The following is a 21,831-nucleotide window of genomic DNA, read 5'->3' as shown; positions in this document are numbered from 1 at the left end:
AATGACTACTTTGATATTAAATTGCTCTCGATTTTTAAACATTAAAAGATTTTTTCCTTTTTTTTCTCCCCTGAACAAGGCAATTTTTCACTTTTCTTATTTATGAGTAAAATAATTGGAACTTAGCTGTATCATTGTTTATGGTTGCTTCTAGAAGGCAACACTTTCATGTAAGAATGAAAAAGATTTCAAAATTGAAAAATATTTGCTTTCAAAAGTTATTTTCTGGAGAACGACCTTTACCCCATTTACCTTAATGCTAAACAAATACATACTCGCATATTCTGGCACATAATATGGCCATTTATTGAGGACTTTAACTGCAGTAAATGCTGAATCATAAGAATAGTGCCGGAAACGCCGAATTTAGGGTTTGTACAATGATTAAAATGCCAAAAAAGTCATTATTTTTCTTCTTTGCTTTGAAGCCTAAAAAGAAGAATATTTTTTTTCACTGAAATCCTTATTGACAGTTTTTAAGCTCATTGCCTTGAAAAATGGTTACTTTCTGAAAATTTACCTTTACAGTAGCTTATTTATTTTTTTTTTTTTTAGGAATAAAAAATGAAAAACTATTACATTTCCTTAAATTTTATATTCAACTTTCCCCGACTACATTGATGTGTACTAATTATCGAAATCATTTTTCCACAGCCATTAAGGGAAGCGACTAAAGAAAGAAAAATCAAAAGGTTTAATTTAATGAATTCTAATATTATTGAATGTTAAAAAAATGTTCAAAAGCTAAATGCTTTTTTCTTTTAAGTAAATTATATATCTCAAATAAATCTACATCATTTAGCCAAAAAATAATTATCTGCTATTAATGATGTTTACAATATGTAGCATACTCAGTACAGTTTGATCAAGTTAGACTAAAAAATAAAAGTGAGGTTGCAAAAATTCGCACCCAGCTGAAAATTGGTGAGATTGTTTAAAAAACTGTCATAAATAAAATCTAAAAAGTCCTCATCGATCCGACCTGAGGAAAAAAAAATTACTTGGATCACCTTTGTGTGCTTTTTTTAGAAATATTTTCTACATTTTTCTGATAATATGCAACTGCATTCTTTTATTTACAGTTAAACTATTACACAGCACTCAAAAATGAGTATATGTTGAGAGAGCCTTGATGTTTAAGTTCAAGATGCATAACAAACATTTAGCCTTAACATTATGTTGAAAATAAGGGGGTATCCCATTTCTGAACTACTCTGTGCAATATATGTCCACAAAAAAATTTCTTTCGATAATTTTCTTTGTTGTAAGGTTTATATTGTTATGTTCAAAGTTATCAAAGTAAATACTGCCATGGGCAGGTAAAGGGCAGTAACTGCATTTTTCTTTTTTTTTTTTGCATTTTTGTCTTCTATTCTACGTTAGCTTTGTTGTACAAGTTTGCTTATTTGGTTTCCGCAGAAAAAAAGGTGTGAAAAAAGTCTAATTAAAACATTTCCCTATTATTAGCATTGAAAACCCAAATCACATTTCGTCAAATATCTCGAAAACTCGTTTCAGCAGATACTGCGTTTTGCCTGCCCACGGCAGAATAAGAAATGTAATGTACTCCATAGTAAGTTTAAATATACCATCATTTTTACTTTCGGTTAACTTCTGAGTCACTTTAGTGGCTGAAAATAAATATGTGTGAATATTGTATGTGAATGATGCATTTTAATGGTAGGCTGTATGAAATTCTACTTCTACATAAGTGTGAAATTTAGTGCTTCGAAATTCTCTTTACATACATATGTAATGAAATATTGCGTTTATTATTAATTTAAATTCATTTTATTTTATTTCTTTTTTGCAGGAAGACTTTCGAATACCACGTCTGGAGCAACAGTCAGATTCTCTTACATTTGTACCAAAGAAAAATATATCTCCTGGGAAGATAAATTGCATTCCAACTGTTGACTCATTTCGACAAAATAACTCGAAGTGTCATACAACCAAAGACAGTTATCACTCGGGAAGGACAAGGAATAAAGGTAAAATTAAAAGTATACATTTAATTTCAAAGTTATTTATTATCATCATAATGATCCATTTCTCAGAAGTTTTCTATTGTTCGGTTTGGCAAAGCATAAATTGTTGTGTTCAGCATCCATTGTAGGACGGAGTAGTGAGATGTTGCTAAGCATTTTCTGTAAATTGTATTACTAACTTCAAATATATGCTTTAATCATATCCATGGTTAAAGCATGTATTTGAAGTTAATAATAATAACCATATCCGTGCAGTTATTTCTCCATCATGTTTAAAAATCATGATAAATACATTTGTTTCTAAAACAATTGAAATATTGATTCTGTATTGTAAATCTTATCTGTCCCCATCTATAATTAACTGCGGTTTCTAGGCCATTAACTATGGCACTTAAACTTTTAAATAAAATATTAATTTAGTAATTTGAGTAATGTAGGGAAAAGGGGGCTTATGGGTTATGTGGTACATTTTACAAAGATAACTTGATGCAAAAAATCTTGAAAAATTCTCTAGTGATGGCAGATGATACCAGTCCTTAGTGTAGGATATTAAGGATTAAAAAAGTAATGGTTTTCATATCTAATTATTCTTTTCTTTAATGAACTTATAAATTTGTGGTTAGTTATTGTACTGCTTAATGTCTAGTACAAGGAAACTTCCAAACAATATCTCAGATCAATTAGTCTTATACTTTTTTATAGAGAGAACCAGGCTTTATTTCTTGGAGATGGCATGGTTAAAAAGCTGTGGTAATATAATTTAGTACCCAATTAAACATTTTTTACAACTTCTAAAAACTATACTCATTAACTAAATACATCACAAATAAAATCCCTCTATTTTACATGAAAATAAATTCTTAAAGGAACACAAATTTAACACTCATACATAAATACACATTGAACAAAAATCCTAAAACTACACAAATACTGACATCCAATTAATATATAACTAACAATGTCATTTGTTATTTTAACAAGAATAATATTGTTTAATAACTAATTATTTTATAAATATTAAATTAAAACTATGTAAGCAAACATTTAAGCAGTAAATTACCGCCCCTAAACCAGTGCTGAAGAATTTACCAAAGCTGTTCAATAAAAAAATGAAACTTACCTCTCTGAAAGGAACTTCAAATAATTTATTCTTTAAAAACTATGAACAAATCGCAGTAACAATGATTGCTTCTGAATTGTTTACCTTATTGGCATATAATTAAATCCACTAATAATGAACTACCATAAATGACAAGTACATATTAAAGTTAATTTGGGTAAGTGCGTCCCCTTAGAATTTTGGGAATGCTGACCTGAAGCCTTCTGCCATGTATTGAATGTGTTGGGAGAATGTTTAGTGATAATTCTTATAAGCAGAGAATGACACTGGTATTCTAGATAAAACACAATCAGTGATAACTTAAATATCTTGTGCAGAACTCTAAGGTGAAGATTGGGGAGGTTAGAGTTTTGTTTATTTTGTTTTCATATCAAACAACTGAAGTCAGCAAGTGTAAGTTGTATTTTTTTAGTAACAAGTTACTACTAACATACGTGGTGTATTTTAATTAATTACTGTAACCAGGCTTTGTTTGTAAGAGGGGTCGCACTTTCCCTTTCTTTAAAGTAAGACCGGTAAGTGTATTCCATATTGTGGGAAAAGTGCGACCCCATGATTTTGCCTTTAATTTTGCTTATGATTTCTATTTTCAGTTCATTCTTTATTTACTCTTTTCTATAACTTCTACAAAATTTCAATTGTACATTCAATTTGGAAAATGGTTTCCCCATTTTCAATGCTCGAAAGAATGGATCAAGCAAATCATATTTGAAGGATAACCTCTAGCAATGTTAGTCTTCAGAAACTGAAAAATGAGGTGTCAATTAGATAATTTCAAGGCAACAGTTAGATAATTTGGGTTCCAAAATAAACTTTTGTATATCATTAAAAAACTAGGCAAGTTTGGATATCTTCGGTAGAGTTACTGCGATTCTTCAATTGGTAGAAAGAATACAGAGAGTTTAGATGAAAGCAATGATTATGAGACAGAAATGAGCTTAAAAGCAATCAACAAGAAAGCTTTATGGCTGAAGAAACCAAAAAATATGACGAAATTAAATATTACGAAAATCAAAAAAGGAGATATCGACCGTGTCTTCTGCAAGTTAGGCAAATGAAAATATGTATAAAAAAGATCAAGTCAATCATAAAAATCATAATAATTTACAAAAACTATACATATAGGTTTCTAACAGAAAATATACTTTAAAATTCATTAATACAGTGTAACATTCATGCTCAATTCAATGTAAATATAAATTTGTGAAATGGCCAAGGGTCACACTTACCCCGCCACGTGGGGAAAGTGCGACCCTTAGAAAATGTGCCTTAAAAGAGATCTTAAAGCTTCTGCTTGTGGTTTAATTACCATAATATATGCTTGAAAACCTTAAGAAAGGACCTAAAAATGTACCCTAAAAATTTGGTAAATGTATAACATTTTTTATCAGAGCACCATCCTTCAGAAAATCTTTGAAAATTAGGATATGCACTTACCCAAACTCGCCTTATATGCAGTACACATTTTTTTTGAAAGAAGGTTACTTTTGGGATTTATTTTTTTTTTCTCAGAGTGGCTTGCTTTCTGATTAGAACCGAATGGTTGAATTTACTTTTGTTTTGTTGCAAAAAAAACCTCGAATTATCCGGCATACCCGGAAATTTGAATTTCCCGGCATGCTGGTCAATCTCGCTTTTTTCCGGCATGCCAGATAATGCAGGGTAATACGATGCCTTCCAAATAGCAGACTGAAAGTTCCACTCATTATCTAGACAATTCCAATCAGTGCACAAAGACTACATTTCCGACTAGACCTGGGAAAAACTTTTGCTACCGCTTGCGGACCTCTTAAAAAAATAGTTTTGGGATAGCAGGCTTCTCGTTGACAAATTTATTTTTTTTCAATCATTCAATCTTAAATTATTCAGCCTGCTCACATTCACTTTCCAAAATCACTCTTGCCTTGTGCAAAAATCTCAGGTTAGTGTCAGCGCCACAAGGTCAGGTGATGTGCAGTCTCTGTCTCATCTCATTTTGTATGCCTCCTTATAACCTTTTTCTCTTCACTTAACTGTTGCCAAACCACATTAACATTTTGAGCAGTACATCATTATTATTTTATTTAAATGTGTGAATGTATATATTTATATAAGTACAGCGTGTCCTTGTTTAATCTGCAGGACCTCTATTTCCACAACCGTTTGTCCTAATGCATGCTTCTAAATGCAAAAATGTTCAAAATAAGATGCCAGAGTTAAGATGTGAAAAGTTAGAAGCGAAAAAAAAAGGCGAAAAATACGAAAATCGTGACTTTTTAAATGGTTGATTATTAATCTGCATTTAAGGAAATCAAAAGCATGTAGGGGAAAAAGTTGATTTACTCGACTTAATAGTGGCAGTTAATAACATCTTTGGGGGGGGGGGGAAATGTAGTAATTAACAAGGGTTAAAAATTACATTTGTGTTTTATTTTTTCTTCAAATTGTAGGAGCTTTTGTATGTTTTTGTGAAACATAGCGTTGCATTGCATTTATTTTTCAATAGTAATGAAAAATATAAATATTTTGTTTTTTTACTTCGACAACCTGTCATTCTTCTGTCCTTAAGTTCTAGTCTCGTCTTTTGCATGGTCCCTTACAATTTTGAACTCTTAATATTTCCTATCCTTTTTTTTTTTTTTGTAATAATCTGCTTTTTTTTGGGTCCCCCTTCGAATACAACAAAAATTATCTACTCTTTGTACTGTTCAGTATTACACTTTTTATCTTGAGTCTTGTTCATATATGCCCCAAGCTTGTTCTCATTTATCTGTAGTACTTCCCCTCTCCCCATAGGGGCACAAGTGAACCATTGAAGACATTTTAAGAATTACAGTTAATTCTTGATAACTGAGAAATCCCAGGGGACCGGCGACTAAAACCTTCGAGGAATTGGTAGTCAGAGTCATTGGAAGTTCCTCTCCCAGCCATCCCAAGAATAATTTTTATTTTATTTTTCAAAAAAAAAAAGTATTTTGTAGAACAAGGATTCACACATAGTTAGTCGCATTTTGCTCACTATTCAAGTAATCTTTCATCCCCCCCCCTCCCGCTCCACACACAAGTCATCTTCAACAGATTTCAAAATGATATCATTCGTCAGTCACTTGAGCTTCAATATCATTGATGTTTATGCAAAATTATCCTCCTTTATACAACCTGTTGAGCAAAGTAATGTGTTAAAGGAAAAAAAAATCTATCTTATTTTGGATGCATTTTTATTCATGATGTGAAAACGAAACTGCTGTAAAAACTTTGACTTAAAAGTTGTACATTCAAGATATAGAGACAACTTTGTATTGGAAACGTTAAATTATTTTGAGACCAAATAAAAACTTTGAGATGGAGGAATGTTCAGTCCCCAGCCCAGTAATCAGTCCTAGTGTTATCAAGAGTAGAAAGCACTATAAAGTAAAGAAATATATATATATATATATATATATATATATATATATATATATATATATATATATATATATATATATATATATATATATATACAGTAAACTCCCGATTATCGGCGGTCGGTTTATCCGCGACTCGGATTATCCGTGGGTCTTTTCACTATTTTTTCAACGGTCATTAAACGTTTTTTTAAACTTATGATTGTGTTATTGTTCGTTTTTAGCATTTACATATGTATATTTTTTACATCCAGTGTTAGTAAATGGAATGTAGCAATGTTTTTAGCAACAATTTAAAGGTGTTTGTGAGTGTTATTCATATTTTTTAGCTATGCTATACAGTAGTATTGTTTTTTTAACTATTATTCGGATTATCCGCGGTTTTCGCTAATCCGCTGTTACCATGCCACCCTATTCCGCGGATAATCGGGAGTTTACTGTGTATATATATATATATATATATTAATCTGAAGATTCTATGACACAAATAAAAGACTATTCAATCATAAGGAGGTTTTTGTTCTGAAAAATTATTATTACTATTATTGTTGTTATTATTATTTTTTTTGTTTGATTTATGAAAAAAAAAAGTTCACATATGCTCCTATTTCCTCTACTTTTTTTTTTTGTGCTGGATCCTTCAATTTATTTCAGCCATCACTATAACATGAATTTTTTTTTTTTTTTTTGGCTTTTTGGCCAAAAATAGTATTTACTCTTAATAAATTGAATGCCTTAACATCTCAGCTCTTCTATTCTTTGTTTATTAGTTCTCATTAAAGGAATACCGCTCATCATATGAAACTGTAAAAACTTCTTTTTTTTTTTTGTATGAAAGGAAATATTTTTTTTTTTTTTTTTGCTATATGCAGAGTTAGATTTTGAGCATCTTATTAAAAAATAATGTAGCATAAGATGCTGCTCGCTAATTACTTTCTGTTTGTCTTATTTTTCAGAATGTTTTAATGATGACTGGAAACGATCACATGGCAAGAATCACAAAAGGTAAAAAATGAATCAATTTCTAAAATTTAAATTATTTTAACAAAACTTTTCTACTTGTTGATAATGAACAGTTGATCTTGTTATTCATCAGTTGTTTTGGATTCTGTTTCACACCTTTTTTAATTATGGTGACACAAAGAAAAGCAATCATCTAATGTATTAAAATTTTAGTACTGTTTTAAAATTTATACAGTCGAACTCGCTTATAACAAGCACAAAAGGACTACACTATTTGCTCGTTATAACTGAGTGCCCGTAAAAAACAGGTTCTTGAAAAAAAATCATAAAAATTCATCATAGTTGCTTCTTTTCTTCTTCTTTTTAATCACTGTACAGTACCAAATAAGTTGGTTATTTTGCTTTGAACTGTCTGAATGTATCTTTTTTATGTCATTGTTTTTTACCCCTAGTAGAATATCAAAAGGTCATTTGGTTATATTTAGTTAACGTCTACTATGCATTAAGTTTTTTTTAAAGATCTCTTCATATTTTTGGCAGATCTGAAAACTTTGAATATGGCTTAACAGAAACTAACAAAAACCTTAGAAATATTTTAGAAGAGGAAGGAAGTTTCCCTTCCTTGCTTAAAAGGCAAAATAAACATTTTCCAAAATTAAACCCCATAGAAAGAAGGTTGTAAATCAATATTTTAATAATTTACTGAATGTAATTCCATAAAAACTAAGAAAATAAAAGCAGACAACTTTCTCTTGACAGTTAAAATATTTCAATTTAAATCCTTTTCAATGAAAGAAAAGGATTTATTTTTGAAGCCAAAATAAGCACGTTTTTAAAAATATTTAAACAAAAAAAAAAAGTAATCAAACAATATAAAGTAGTAAAAGATGTAAGCATGGTAACACAAATTAAATTTCCGCTTTGAAAATAATTTCCATTTATCTTTCATTTTTTATTTTATTATTGAGCTTAATGAGGATCAGTTCACCTAATTAAGATAAGCCTTGGATGTTGGTTTTCTCTAAAGGAATCCTACAGCTCTCCTAATGCTCGTAGAAGCTTCATCTTAATTAGAAAATTCGAAACGTTCGAATGATTTAAAATTTGACAAGGCCAGTATTATGCATTAATTTAAGGAAACTCGTTTAAACTCTAACACAAAATTCAATGAAGAAGAATCCGGGCCATTGAACGTTTCATTAAACGTGTTAAAAAATGTCTTCCAGAACATCTGCTCCACTTGAGAGAGGTGCTTCCCCCCCCCCCCCCCAATTAAGATTAATATATTTAGACCAAGAAGGGGAAGGTAATCAACACTTAATGTTAAAAAGTTTGCTGAATGTTAAAATGACCTAGAACATTCACGTTTAGAATTTTATGATGAAATTTTTCAAAAAGTTATATTGAGAGAAAAGTACAAATAAGTTAGACATAACTTTCTTTGTGTAGTACTTTAACAAAATGTTTACAGTTTCCAAGTAATTTCAATTCATAATCATAATTGTAATTTATGGAAAATTAGTTAATCTTTAAAATCCGAAATATTTTAGCAATGAGTTGATCACAAATATGTTTCTTCAACAATTTTTTGCCTGTAGCCTTGAGATTACATAAAGTACAGGAGAAATGGTGTCTTCTTCCCTGGACTCATACTGACGATTGAGCCAAGGTCGCCTTGGTGAAAGACAGCAGTCTTAGCCACTAGCCCACACAGGATGCTCGCAAACATGTCATGCATTTGAGAAAAATATGGTAGCCCTACATACCTTCCAACTAAAATCCAAATTTCTCTAAAGTTTATTGGATTTTTATGTCTTTTTCCATTTTTCTGTTTGCATGCAAAAACTTCAGATTTCTTTTCTTTTGTGGAGAAAAATTGCGATCTTGCCGATTTAAAAGCTGGTAAGAATTTTCTATAGCATGATACGGGGGGGGGGGGGGGGGGGGGCATTGAGCTGAATGCACTGTGTTTAAAGCTAAGGAGTGAAATGTTGTAGAAGTGGGCTGTAGAATCCTCTCTGTAGAAAGGGTTACTTTGACATCAGCCAGTGAAGAAGCGCATGCTTGTGCTGTGATGCAAGTGGCCAGTGTCATGCCGGCTGAAAAAAACTTTCATGCCAAAGCCATATTATTTTTATTGTTAAACTGTTTGCATTACTTACTTAGTGCGTTGTTTAGTCTTTGTTTTTAAGATTATTCATCTTAAAAACAAACAAAAATGCCTAGAAAACTATTTCTAGGCATTTATAGAATCTAGTCACAATAATTCTCTGTATTATAAGATTGCACTTTGGAGATAAATATGCTTTTCTCACCTTTTGTAGCTACTATTCTTATATGCTACTGTGAAAACAGTGATATTTTGAAACATCTGAAGTCAAAGATTCATCTGAGAACTCTGCTGTTGGCAACAATCAAATGCCAGTGGGGTCATTTCACTTCAAATCGCCTAATGCCTTGTGCCGTCATGTCTCAGATTTTGTCCATTATTTTTTTACATTTAGATATCTATGATAAAGGATATATATATTTTTTTTTTTTTAAAGATTTTTTGAATGAAAATTATGCCTTCAAGATTTTTCCCAAAATTTCGATTTTTGATCACTTTTTAGAGTCTTCTTTTTCGTATGAATTAAAAAAATCTCTCTAATTTCTTTATTTTTCAACCAATAAAGCTGAATTAGGTATCAATTTCAAGCTAATAATTTTCTCTTTCAGTTTCAACAATAAAAAGTATTCTGTGAATAGGGAACACTTATCTAAAGTCAGAGTCTATACTTTTTCAATTGGGAGATTTAATAAGTCATTGCTCTGGAGTACCAACTAATATCTGCATCAAAAATTTTTTGTAGCATATTTAAATCATTCTCCTGCTATGTAGAAAGAATTGGAAGGGTGTTTTTTGTTGTTTTGAAATAAAAAAATGAAGTATTTTTGCAGAGAACTTACTTCAAATACAAGTTTCTATAACTTTGAAATCATTTTGACGTTAAAAAAGTTTGCATCAGCGACGACTGTTCGTCCCGTCCGAATCATACTTATCTGCGCTACGGCGTATGCTACTCAAGAATCCCAATGACGCTCATGTGTGGCATGGTTTCGGAACGAAAGGTTTACTATCAGATGGTGTTACTTATCCATGTTCCATTCAAATGATTGTTCTTGAACATTAGTATTTCTCTCTCTCTGACATCAGAATGGGGTCCGTCAAACGTCTGTGATTTATTGGATTTCGTGAAAGAAAATATAATGATTTGCTATATATAGTCTGTTCCAATCTAACTTGGCACTGAAGGGAAAAGTATGAGATGTGCTACTCTGTGTTGAGAAGAAGTTCTCGTAAATTTGGAGGTTTGAAAGGGTGTAAATTGACAAATGATGGGAAAAAATAGAGAATGTGTGTGGTTGATACTTATAGTTGAAGTGTTAAATATATTTAATTTGTAAGTATTTGAAAAGGAAAATCAAAGCACCATAACTCGACTTCTGTCTTGGCTAAGACTTGAGTTTTCAAGGTTAACTTTGGCGTGCTTCCTGTGGACCGGCAAACTCCCAGAACTCGCTTCTCCCCACTTCGCATCGCCCGCGGAAAACCATCTGATTGTCACTATGATTCTTAAATGAGCATCTCCACATTGTGGTCAAAGCATTTCCGCCTGGTCTGTTGTCATTTATGCTTTCCATCGTTATTTCCAAGCAATTGAATATGTTTTTAAAAATCGTTTTCATGCGTAAGAAATAAAAAATTAAATGAAAATATTAGTTTTCAATTATTTTTTTGCTGCAATTACAAATACATTAGGGATTTTTTCCTTTGAATTTGAGATTTATTACTTGGTAGTTTTAAATAGCTTTCTTTATTTACATAATAAACTTAAACTTTAAGAAAATTATTGTGAAAAAATGAAAGAAACCCGAATTTTGTTTGAATGTAACATTGTGTGAAAGGGTACATTACAAATCCTTGCTACAGCAAAAGTCATGGTTTTTTTTTTTTTTTTCTTTTCTGGATCATTTGAAAAGTTTATGGAGGAAAAAATAATAATGCTCTAACATATATATGACAAATTTACACCGATGAACTGCTGGATGAAGAAATTATGCTTTTCCATTTTGATTTTTGAAACATACACATCTCCCTTGAAATACAAAATTCTTTCACCCCCCCCCTCCAGGTTTAGAACCCTTGCCTTAAATTTTTATAGGAAGTAAATTTACTCACATCCAAAATATACATATAAAGTAGGCTACATTAACTACGCTAAGTAAAATGATTTTTAATAAATTGAGTTTTGAGGTTAATCATTTGCTTTGCCCTACCCACCCTTTGCCCAAAAGCACGATTCTTATTTCAATAATTATAACCTGAAATTGAAAAAGAAAAAAAGAAATGACCATTGTAGTTTACAGGTGGATGGTGTCAGAATAACGTAACATTACTGGCAGTAAAAAAAGGCTGGTCTTCGACTAATCACAAGCTACATACCTTTAGTTTTTTTGTTTTGTTTTTTTCAGAAATGTATTATTTTTTGTATTTTATGTCTGGTTACGTCATGCCACTTCACTGGGATTAATTGAAACTTGAGGGTGTTCAGGTAAACACAACATATGTATGCATCGCCTCTTGCACACTATATGGTAGCATACGGATGCCTATCCGCTTTGGACCACCCTCCCCTATATATATGAGGAGCTACGGGGAAGAACGATCAAAGTCCATTTTTCTAAAAAAAACTCTGGTTAACCTATGGGAACACGTAGATTATTAAAGACAGTATTCAAGAGAAATATTATTCAGGCAAGAATCATCATAATGAGTGAGTTTTAACAGGGAAGACTGAGGCTAACTTGGAAACGATTCCAGATTTCAAGCTCAAAAACGTAATGAGGGAAATTTGAGCATGGTGGGCTATGATCTTTCTTCCCCATGGCCTTTCATTTACTTTCACAATCACACAAACCAGAGAGCCATAACTTTTCTATTTGCACAAACCTTGATGCATTTTCGTTTATTATTTTTAACTTCTTTCATAAATAAGTTGAGCTTAAAATCAAATCATTTTACAAAAATTCAAAATTAAGATCGTCTCTAAGCTCCAGAATGCAGTAAAGCTAATTGTTTCCATGAAGTTTCTAAATTTTTTTTTGAATAGAATTTTTTTAAAAAGCGCAATTTTTTTCGCTTCCAAAACTGGAGATTAAATCTTTGATTTTTACTGTTATTACTAGAGTGTATAAAAGAAAAACGTCTATACAGGATTGAAGTATATTATTTTAGATACATGGGCGGATTTATGGGGGGGCAGAGGGGGGCAATGCCCCCCCAGTTTTGGGAGGACTTTCTGTAGAAACAACACATCTTCCAAAATTTTTTTAACATTTTTTTCTTTTTTGACTAGTTCAGAAGGGCATGGGTGAATTTATAGGAGGGGGCCATAGGGGCAATGCCCACCAGTTTTGGGAGGACTTTAAATAGTAACAACACATCTTCCAAAATCTTAAAACAAAAAAATCATTTTTTTTTTCTTTTTTTTGAATAGTTCAATGAAAATGAAGAGGATAGTGAATGTCCTTTTCTGATGGGAGAAAAGGAAAAAAAGAACATTAAATACAAATAGTACAGCTGTTACTGGTGTGCTGAAAATATGCCTAAATTCACTATTTTGGGCTGAAAACCATTTGGGCAAGTATACAAATGAAAATATAGTCAAAACGAGCTATGCATTCAGCTGCAACACTTATAACTGACGATTATTTTTAAATTAGAACCTAAAACAAAGGGAACTCCCCTCCCCCATTTGCGCTAACAGAACGACCTGCTCGTTATGATTTGTTTTCTTTCTTTTCAGAATGTTTATTTTCAATTTGCGTGATTTCAAAAACTAGATATTTTGTGCTGTTACAGACGAGAGATTTTGAAGAACCTTCTGGATTCACACGTTCAGATTGGTAAAATTGTAAAAATCCTTTAACTGTAAAAACTGACGAACTTTCGTAAAAATTACAAAAATCTGCAGATAATAGGGCCGGATTTGCCTATAAGATAAACATGCTATAGCTTCGGGCCACTGCTTTGAAGTGGGTTCGTAACTCGTAAAAAATTGCATGATTTGTTCCTTGAAAAATGGAAAGTGCTTGAAAAAACTAATTTCATCTTCAAGTGCTTGAAAACCTTGAATATTTGGAAAAGCGTGGCTACAAAAAATAATTTTAAATTTCTAACAAATGGTAGGGGGAGGAATGCCAAAATATGTCAAATTAGCTCCTTGCTACATCATGCATCAAAAGTGTAAAAATCATGATTCTTACGTATGTAATATATTACTTGAAATAAATTTTTGTGACTCACATGTTTCATATCTTGCTATTTATTTAATCCCGAATGCAGTATTTTGGAAATTTCTTTTGTATTGATTGCTTTTATCTTGCATTTACTGCATATTGTTAATCCGTTTAGCCCGGAAAAAAATGATACACTACCTCTATTCCTTTCCGTTTTCTGCACTGCTTATAATTAAAAAAAAAGGTTGTTTGTAATGAGAGAATTCTAGTTTATTTTTTCTTTTAAACTTAAAATAGCTGTTTTTTTTTTTTTACAAAGTTTGAATAATACTGTACAACTGTATAATCTAGTGCTTAATTTCAGAGATTGGAAAGTGCAAATGAAGTGCTTTAAATTATTAAATGTTCTAAAATCCTTGAAAAAAATTGGCACAGTATAACCTACTAGGGCTCTTGGGCTAAAACATCCAATCTAACCAACCAAACCTTGAAAATAATTAGACAAGTCTTTGAAACTCCTAAGCAAAGTGTGCTTCGATTTTATTTCTTATCAAGTGTATAAATTATGAATTGATCTAATAAGTAGTATGTTACTCTCATGTTACATATTTTCTAATCCTGTACAACATTTCTTTAAAGTATTCACTTACATCACAAAGCACATTTAAATCATAAAACTTAAAAAAAAAAAATGTCTATTTTTTCCGATATTTTTGTTTTTCAATTAACCCTTATTAGGCTACAAAATGCACAATTTTACATCCATTTTACAAAATTTCCTCCGGGGGAAACTCCCGGACCCCCTAAATTTGGAGATATTCTTTATCCCACTTAAAAGTGAGCCCTGCCTCACTCTCTTAAGGTCAATTCAAAAAGGACAGCAAGAAAACACACATTAATGAAAACGACACACCAAAGAAAAAAAGAGTAAAAGCATGGCCTTATGCATCGCAGGAAAACAGACCAAAAACATGGGGGGGAGGGGGTAATTTAAAATGTTGCTCAAAAAAACAAAAAAAAAAACCTTCCCCCCAGGAATTCGGTCCTAAATCCGCCTATGTTTAGATAATAGAACAACGTTGAGTCACACAAATTTTCCGAGAATGCAGACACATGTTTCAAGGTTTCAAGGAACACCCATTTTTAATGCAGGAAAGCGAGCACAATGTTTTTTTGCGATGAAAAAGGGGCTCCTTGAAACCTCAAAACAGGTGTCTGTAGTTCTTTAAATTTGTACGATTTAACATTGTTACATTTTCTTTTACTTTTCTGCACAAAGGTACTTCTATCATTTATACATACACTATATGACCAAAAGTATTGGGACACTTTCAAAAATTCACATTTTTAAGGATTTATCGAGAAATAAAAGACCAATTACTTTGTAACTTTTGTAGCATAAAAGATATATTTCAGCTGTCATTTTTCATCAAAATTAATATCACCCATGCATTTAGGGGACCAGCAACAAATTGAGGAAAACAGAGATGTTTTTTGATCATCGTTCATCGTTAATAACTGAGAATAAGCTGTAAATTTCAGAAGTAAGTTACCTTACTATGTAGGAATTTTTTTACGTACTTTCGAGAAAATATCACTGGTATTCATGAAGACATAAGCATTTCTCTCAGAACTATGAATTTATTTGAAGGGTTTTTGACTCATAACACGTTGTTTTCCATCAAAACTTACCAAACTTTCAGTAAAACTTGACAGTACACAAGAGAAGTATAATATTAAAATTTGAAAGTAAAATGTTGACAATATGATAAAATATGGACATTTAAAGCAATTAGTTTTTGTCTGTGCATGCACAAAAGATAGCAAATTATAACTTTTTATAATCCAAACCCCAACTAGATTCTAAAACTCAAAATAAAATTCCAGTTCAATGTCTTAAAAATTCAGAAAGTTATCAGCGATATAATGAGCCAAATTTTGAATAGATCTTTGATAGGCAACAACTCGTCATGGGTTGTTCGCAAGTTTGCACATTTGTTTGCAATCGCTCAGTGTGATTTATGTTAACTTATTATTTGCACATGATCTCTTGCGATTCGTAGTCTGCTCAAGAGCTATTCAAATTCAGCTTATTAGAACGCTGATAACTTTTTGAATTTTTAATATACTGAACTGAAATTTATTAAGAGTTGGAAAATCTAGTTGGGGGTTTAGGTTATGAAAGTATTAAATTGGTATCTTTCGCGCATGCACAGAGAAAGATTAATTGCTTTAAAGGTTCATATTTCATCAAATTTTCTACATTTTAATTTCAAAATCTTAACATACTTCTCTTATGTGCTGTCAAGATTTCTGAAAGTTTGGAAAGCTTTGATGGAAAACTTTACGTGTTATCAGCCGAAACCCTTTAAATAAAATTCATAGTTCTGAGAGAAATGCTTATATATCGATGAATATCAGTGATATTTTCTCAAAAGTAAGTAAAATAATCATACATAGTACGATTTCTAATTTCTGAAATTTACAACTTATACTCGGCTATTTACGATGAATGATCGAGAAACATTTTTGTTTTTATCAATTTCTTGCTGGTCCCCTATATACATGGGTGATATAATTTACATTTGAAAATGACAGCTAGAACATACCTTTTATGTGACAAATATTACAAAGCAATTGGTCTTTTATTTCTCGGGAAATCCTTTAAAATGTGAGTTTTTGAAAGTTGTCCCAATACTTTTGGTCATATAGTGTATATGTATAAAAAGACACAATGGCAGCTTTTCCAAATTCTGAAGTAATGGTTGGCACATTTGGATTTTTAAACCAGTAGGATTATGGAAAATAATCTATAAATATTAAGGGTTCTTTTTTTAATTCCAAAGATTTAAAACGAACTTAGGATGCATTTCTCAGCTCCAGGGAGCAAGTCAAGCACATGTGAAAAATTAAAGAGAAGTTATTCAAAACAAAAGTAAAGGATGTGGTTGGTAACAAAGGTAAGCTTTCCATGTCAGAGGCAGGGTCAAAGATCCACTTCTTACAAACTAATAAAATTGCAGGCAAGGATTAAAAAATTTGCATTTCTTTTTTCACTAAAGGCTTGTTGATGAACTTTAATCTGCAGTAGAAAAACAAAGATGCGCTTTGGAAAAACATGCATGATAAATTTTCATTTGCTATACTTCTGAAAGAATGCGGTTCTTTTCGATGCCTTTGGTACCTATTATTACCATGGCAAATGTTCGCAGCTTTTGAAATAAATAATACAGTGAAACCTCTATGAACGACCACCTCTATACAGCGACCACCTCTTTTAACGACCAATTTTCCATGGCACCGATTTTCCCCCGTATATATCTAATGTTAAAATACCTCTGGGAAAGACCATCGAAACCTCTCACAACGACCGGCATATCGAAAACTTCAGCTGTAACAAATGCTAGGAATTTTTCGTTAGAAACCAAAAAGGAGAGACAACAAATGAAAAGCAATAGAACATTTAGTTTACACACATAATCAGTCTTCTCTTGTTAACAGAAGTGGAAAGAAACCCGAACAAGGGATTAAAATCTATTCTCCCTGTGGTTTCAAACACGTTCCTTTTTTGTCTTCTCCTGTTCTAAACCTCAAAAATGTCACAAAAAGGAGGGCGTAATTTTTCGGACCCTTGGGAAGTTAAAAGGTTGCACAGGTATATCACCAGTCAAGTCAGGCGTGTGTTCCCTATCATTGAGGAAGGGTGATAAGAATAGAAGTTCTCTAAAGGATTGCTTCTTGGAATTTCTTGGTTACTACGGGAGAGGGGTGTTGGAACGATCCAATCCTAGGTCATTAGAGTGAACAAAATCTACAGCTCATTCGAATAGCTAAAGTATTGGTTTCAATGTTGCATTGGATCTGCATTTGATCAACATCGCAGTAAAAATGTCGAAAAAGCGAGTTGATCTCACGCTCGAGAAACGTATTGATGTTATACATTTAATGAAGTTGATGAAAACGCGGGGTTGACGGATGCTGTAGGACCAAGGCTGTCAGCTCAACAAACTCTAACAGAGGTAGATAATCTTATGTTGCACTCAGATTGCACTAATGATGAGGACATTAATAATTTATTTTTTCAGCTAAAAGCTAAGTTAGAATCTAAAGTTGTTTCAGACAAAACTAAAAGCCTGAAGCAGGCAAATCTCTTTACATATTTTAACGCTACTAAATAGTGTTTAAATGTAAAAATCATGTAAAAATTACATTTTACATTAAAAATTTCAAAAAAAAAAGTTTCTTTGTTTAAACGTTCTTATTCTATTGCTTTTGATTACCCTGCAGGAAGAATATGAATAATTTCCATAGGTGCTATATTACCTTTGCATGTTAAAAAATGACCTAATGACCTCTAAGAGCGACCAACCTCCATTAATGACCACTTTTTTCAGGAACAGAGAGTGGTCGCTCCTGAGAGGTTTCACTGTATATATACTGGATAGTCGGTATTTTGACGAGTGGGCACATGCTTTTTATCAGCGAACGAAGAAATCACCAGAGACAGAGTATGCGTCTGTCAGAGCATGTTCTTTTCTTTTAGTTATTACTATTAATTACTTTTCCTGCTAATTTTTTCATCATTCAAAATTATTTGTTAATTACTTTGGTGATCGGTAGCTCTCCGCTGTTGCAAAATGAAATCCCATTCACAGCCTTGCATTTGTGATAAAATTATGATGAAATACATTTGAGACAAATCTAATTTCTTTGAAAAATTCGAGGATAGTTGTTTTGTTCTTGGTATTTTAAATTACTTTTTTACGCAGTATAACCTCGTTTCTTTGACTACGGCTGCAATTCGGCTCGCAAAGCTTTCCCTTCAGTGCCAAGTTCGAGTGAAACAAAGTATAGCAAGTGAAAAGGGAAACGTATGCTCATTTTGATGTGGCTGTTTCTAGTTTCTATTCCATTTATAATGGGATTTAATGGGAGATATTCTAGCAAGGGATTTTACTTTTATATTCATTAGTGTAGCCATGGTGAACACGTTATCTTTCCGGGGAGAAAATATCTTGATTTATGACTTATCCATGTATGGATCTCTCGGGCGACATTGAAACAACTATAGTTTTTTTCTTATTCAAGTTCTTCATACAATAGTTACTTTCTTAAATCATATGCTGAAAAAGAAGCAAAGAACTAAGATGGAGATGTGTAGTTAGCTCAAAGCACAATAAAAGACGCAAACTACCTATGAATGAATAAAATACATAAAAAGTAGTCGAAAACCTATGAATGTAAAATGGGCATTGCTCCGTGCTTTGAAAATTTTTCATCCAGCCTTGAATTATTGATTGTTACAATATTCTCTAAGTATTTCCTAATATTAAGTGCAAATATTTTTCCTCTTTTGTATTTTTATTGTTAAATATCCATTTTTTTTTTTTTTTTTGCTATGATTAAAATTATGATACATTTTATCATACATTAAAAAATGATTTTATTTCTACATTAAGTGTATGTTTTGTCCATGATTTTGTAATGCATACTTTTCGAAAGTTCATATTAGGCTTAGTAGGAAAAATTGCCCCGGCTTGTACGCACAGTTCACGTGTAACAGCTGCCGTCCTGAGAGAGCGCTATCTTCTGCTGGCTGCCGTCCCAGACGAGTTAATACTTCCTGAAAACCTAACTTATTATAACTTCCTTGAGTGAAAATTGAAAAAAAAAAAATCTTTTACGTAAGAAGTAAATAATTTTGTACCTGTTATGAGTATAAGTAATTGTTACTATTATTTTAATGATGTAAACACATTGTACACGTCGTTCTTTTTGCTTTTTGAAAGTGAATTGACACGTAGCTTTCATTCAATTACAAGGTTCTTACATTTTTTTTTTCCTTTATTGCAGAATGACTTATTATAAAGTTTCCTTCAATACCATCTGTTTCAGCTCTTTGAAAAGATGGTCAAATGGAACACATTTCCTTCATATCAAAAGATGAGAAAATAAGGACTTTTATCAATTTTAAACAAAGTTTCATACAGGGATGAGATTTTTCTAGCTTTTGCCGGAATTCCAGCTTTGTCTGTTGGCGCTTAAAATCTTTCCCCCTCCCCCCCCCCAATTTTTGGTCACCATTTTCTTATTCCCCCTCAAAATTTCATCTTCTATGATATCTGATAAGAGCATGTGATCGGGAAACATGCCGACGACATCAAACACGTGCTTTGCCGAAAATTGCGTGCCTTGTTTGAGATTTCAATCTTTTTGCATCCTGCCAATATTTCAATCATTTTTAATGTGTGAAGGTTTTTTACCATATACTATCCTATATGTACTTATTTTATACATTATTTCTATAATATTTTCATTTCTTAAATTTATTTTAGAAAAATGCAAAATTCTCTTACGGTCACGTATTTTAATGATTTTTTTTATGCATTTAAGAAATTTTGCAAAATATTTATGTTGTACCTCAAATGGTTTTGACTTTACAAATTAAACTGTAAAAGTTTTTGGAATTTCATGCGGCAGCTGCAAGTTGTTTTTTTGATCCTGAAAAATTAATATTTTGCTTTTGAACAATATTTCACTTGCATTAATTACTTCCCAATTATTTCAAACATAGTTAATATGGAAAAATATTCGTGTTAGCTTTGAAGGTGTAAAATTAGCCGTTTTTTTGTTGAAATCTTTGTTCTGCTAAAGCCTTTATTTATTAATTCTTGGAGGGTTTCGTGATAATTAAAATATAAATTGTAACTTACCTTTTGTCATCCCGAAGAAAAAACCCTTTCACGAACAAATCAATTCCACATGTTTTCATTTTTGAATCTGCTAAGTTCGAATTGGAATTTTTCTGAACTGTATTTTGCAAGTGTTGTGATTGGATGCCTTGAATTGGCAATATTTGGAATGTTCCCGATCGAGCACGCCATTTGTGACATAAGATAGCAGTTGAGATGTATATATACTGACTGACAGGTAAAAACAATGTTAAATAATCAACAAGCTGTGTTTTGTAGTGTTGAGTTGTTTTTAGGCAATGCAAATTATGCTTTCGTCACATTACCGCGTGCCCGATCGGATCTGGCAATAAATATGCTGAGCGATTTCCACTCGGGGCTTGTTTGCATTCTCCTTTACTTGTCCGTTTTTTCATTGTTTTGACAGGCTGAGGTAGCGTGCTGTGGCCGCCAGTTTTCTGACATGCAATGGGCCACTTGAGCTTCCTGGTAATTTTAGAAGTTTTGGTATAGCTGCTATATATGAAGATGAGATGCTGGAAGTTTAGAATTTTTTTGTTGTGTTTTTACATAGTTGTTTAATGCATCGGAAGGAAATAATTGAGATGAAAGTCTAATATGTTAACCAACCCGTGATTGATGTCTATTGCTACATGTTTTTGTGATATGCGGTGTTCCTACCGACAGCATACCCGGAATGATGATCAACATCCAAGTGAGTTTCGTCGGAGTTCCTCTTATTTTCCGGTACAATATTGCGTCAAGGGACAAATGAGTATACTTTACTCACCCTGGATATAATGTGTTTGTGTTCCAAGTATCAACTGCTTTCCAATTGAATTCTATTCAAGTAGCAATCGGACTTTACTCTATTCCAGTGTAGTATGACTTTTTGCAACTCATGTTTTTGTGTTTTTTCTTCACTATGATTAGACCGAATTTTCAACCCATTTTGAGCTTAACACTTTTTAATGTCTACTAAGTTGAATGTATTTACGTAATAAATTGTTTTATTTGTTAAATATGATTATGTTTTATTTCCTGCCAGCAGACCACTACCTCAATTAATTTGGTATCAAGTTGCCTGTTTTTCAGCTTAGCTTCAGGCTATTAGTAACTTACTAAAATAAACCAACATTCTTGAATATCATGGCTTCTAGGAGCTATTTTGGTGCAGTTTTGAACATCATTCCTTTTCTGCATAATTTTACTATTTTTTTTTTTGGATTTCCTCCTTTTTGCTCTCTGACCACTCTCATCCCTGTCATAGAGATTTTAAAAATGCTTTAATTAGCAAAATTAATGTTCCTAAGAGAAATCTATAGTTGGATTTTATTAGTAATGTAAGAATAGAAGATCGTTGTCAGGTGTTACGCAATTCAAACAAGTTCACGTTTTGAAAA

General features: G+C 32.0%; 1 protein-coding gene across 1 annotated transcript in view; it reads left to right on the top strand.

Moving 5' to 3' along the window:
• The window catches only part of LOC129219007 (histone-lysine N-methyltransferase SETD2-like), a 187,654-nt gene that overhangs the window by 95,419 nt on the left and 70,404 nt on the right, over positions 1-21,831 (top strand). Inside the window, exons 12-13 of the mRNA XM_054853327.1 lie at positions 1,814-1,991; positions 7,448-7,496. Coding sequence (XP_054709302.1) covers positions 1,814-1,991; positions 7,448-7,496 — 227 coding nt within the window. The remainder of the gene's footprint in view (positions 1-1,813; positions 1,992-7,447; positions 7,497-21,831) is intronic.

The sequence above is a fragment of the Uloborus diversus genome, chromosome 3, assembly GCF_026930045.1.
Source record: "Uloborus diversus isolate 005 chromosome 3, Udiv.v.3.1, whole genome shotgun sequence".
Classification (NCBI taxonomy): Eukaryota; Metazoa; Arthropoda; class Arachnida; order Araneae; family Uloboridae; genus Uloborus; species Uloborus diversus.
This window is presented reverse-complemented; position numbering and strand designations above follow the sequence as displayed.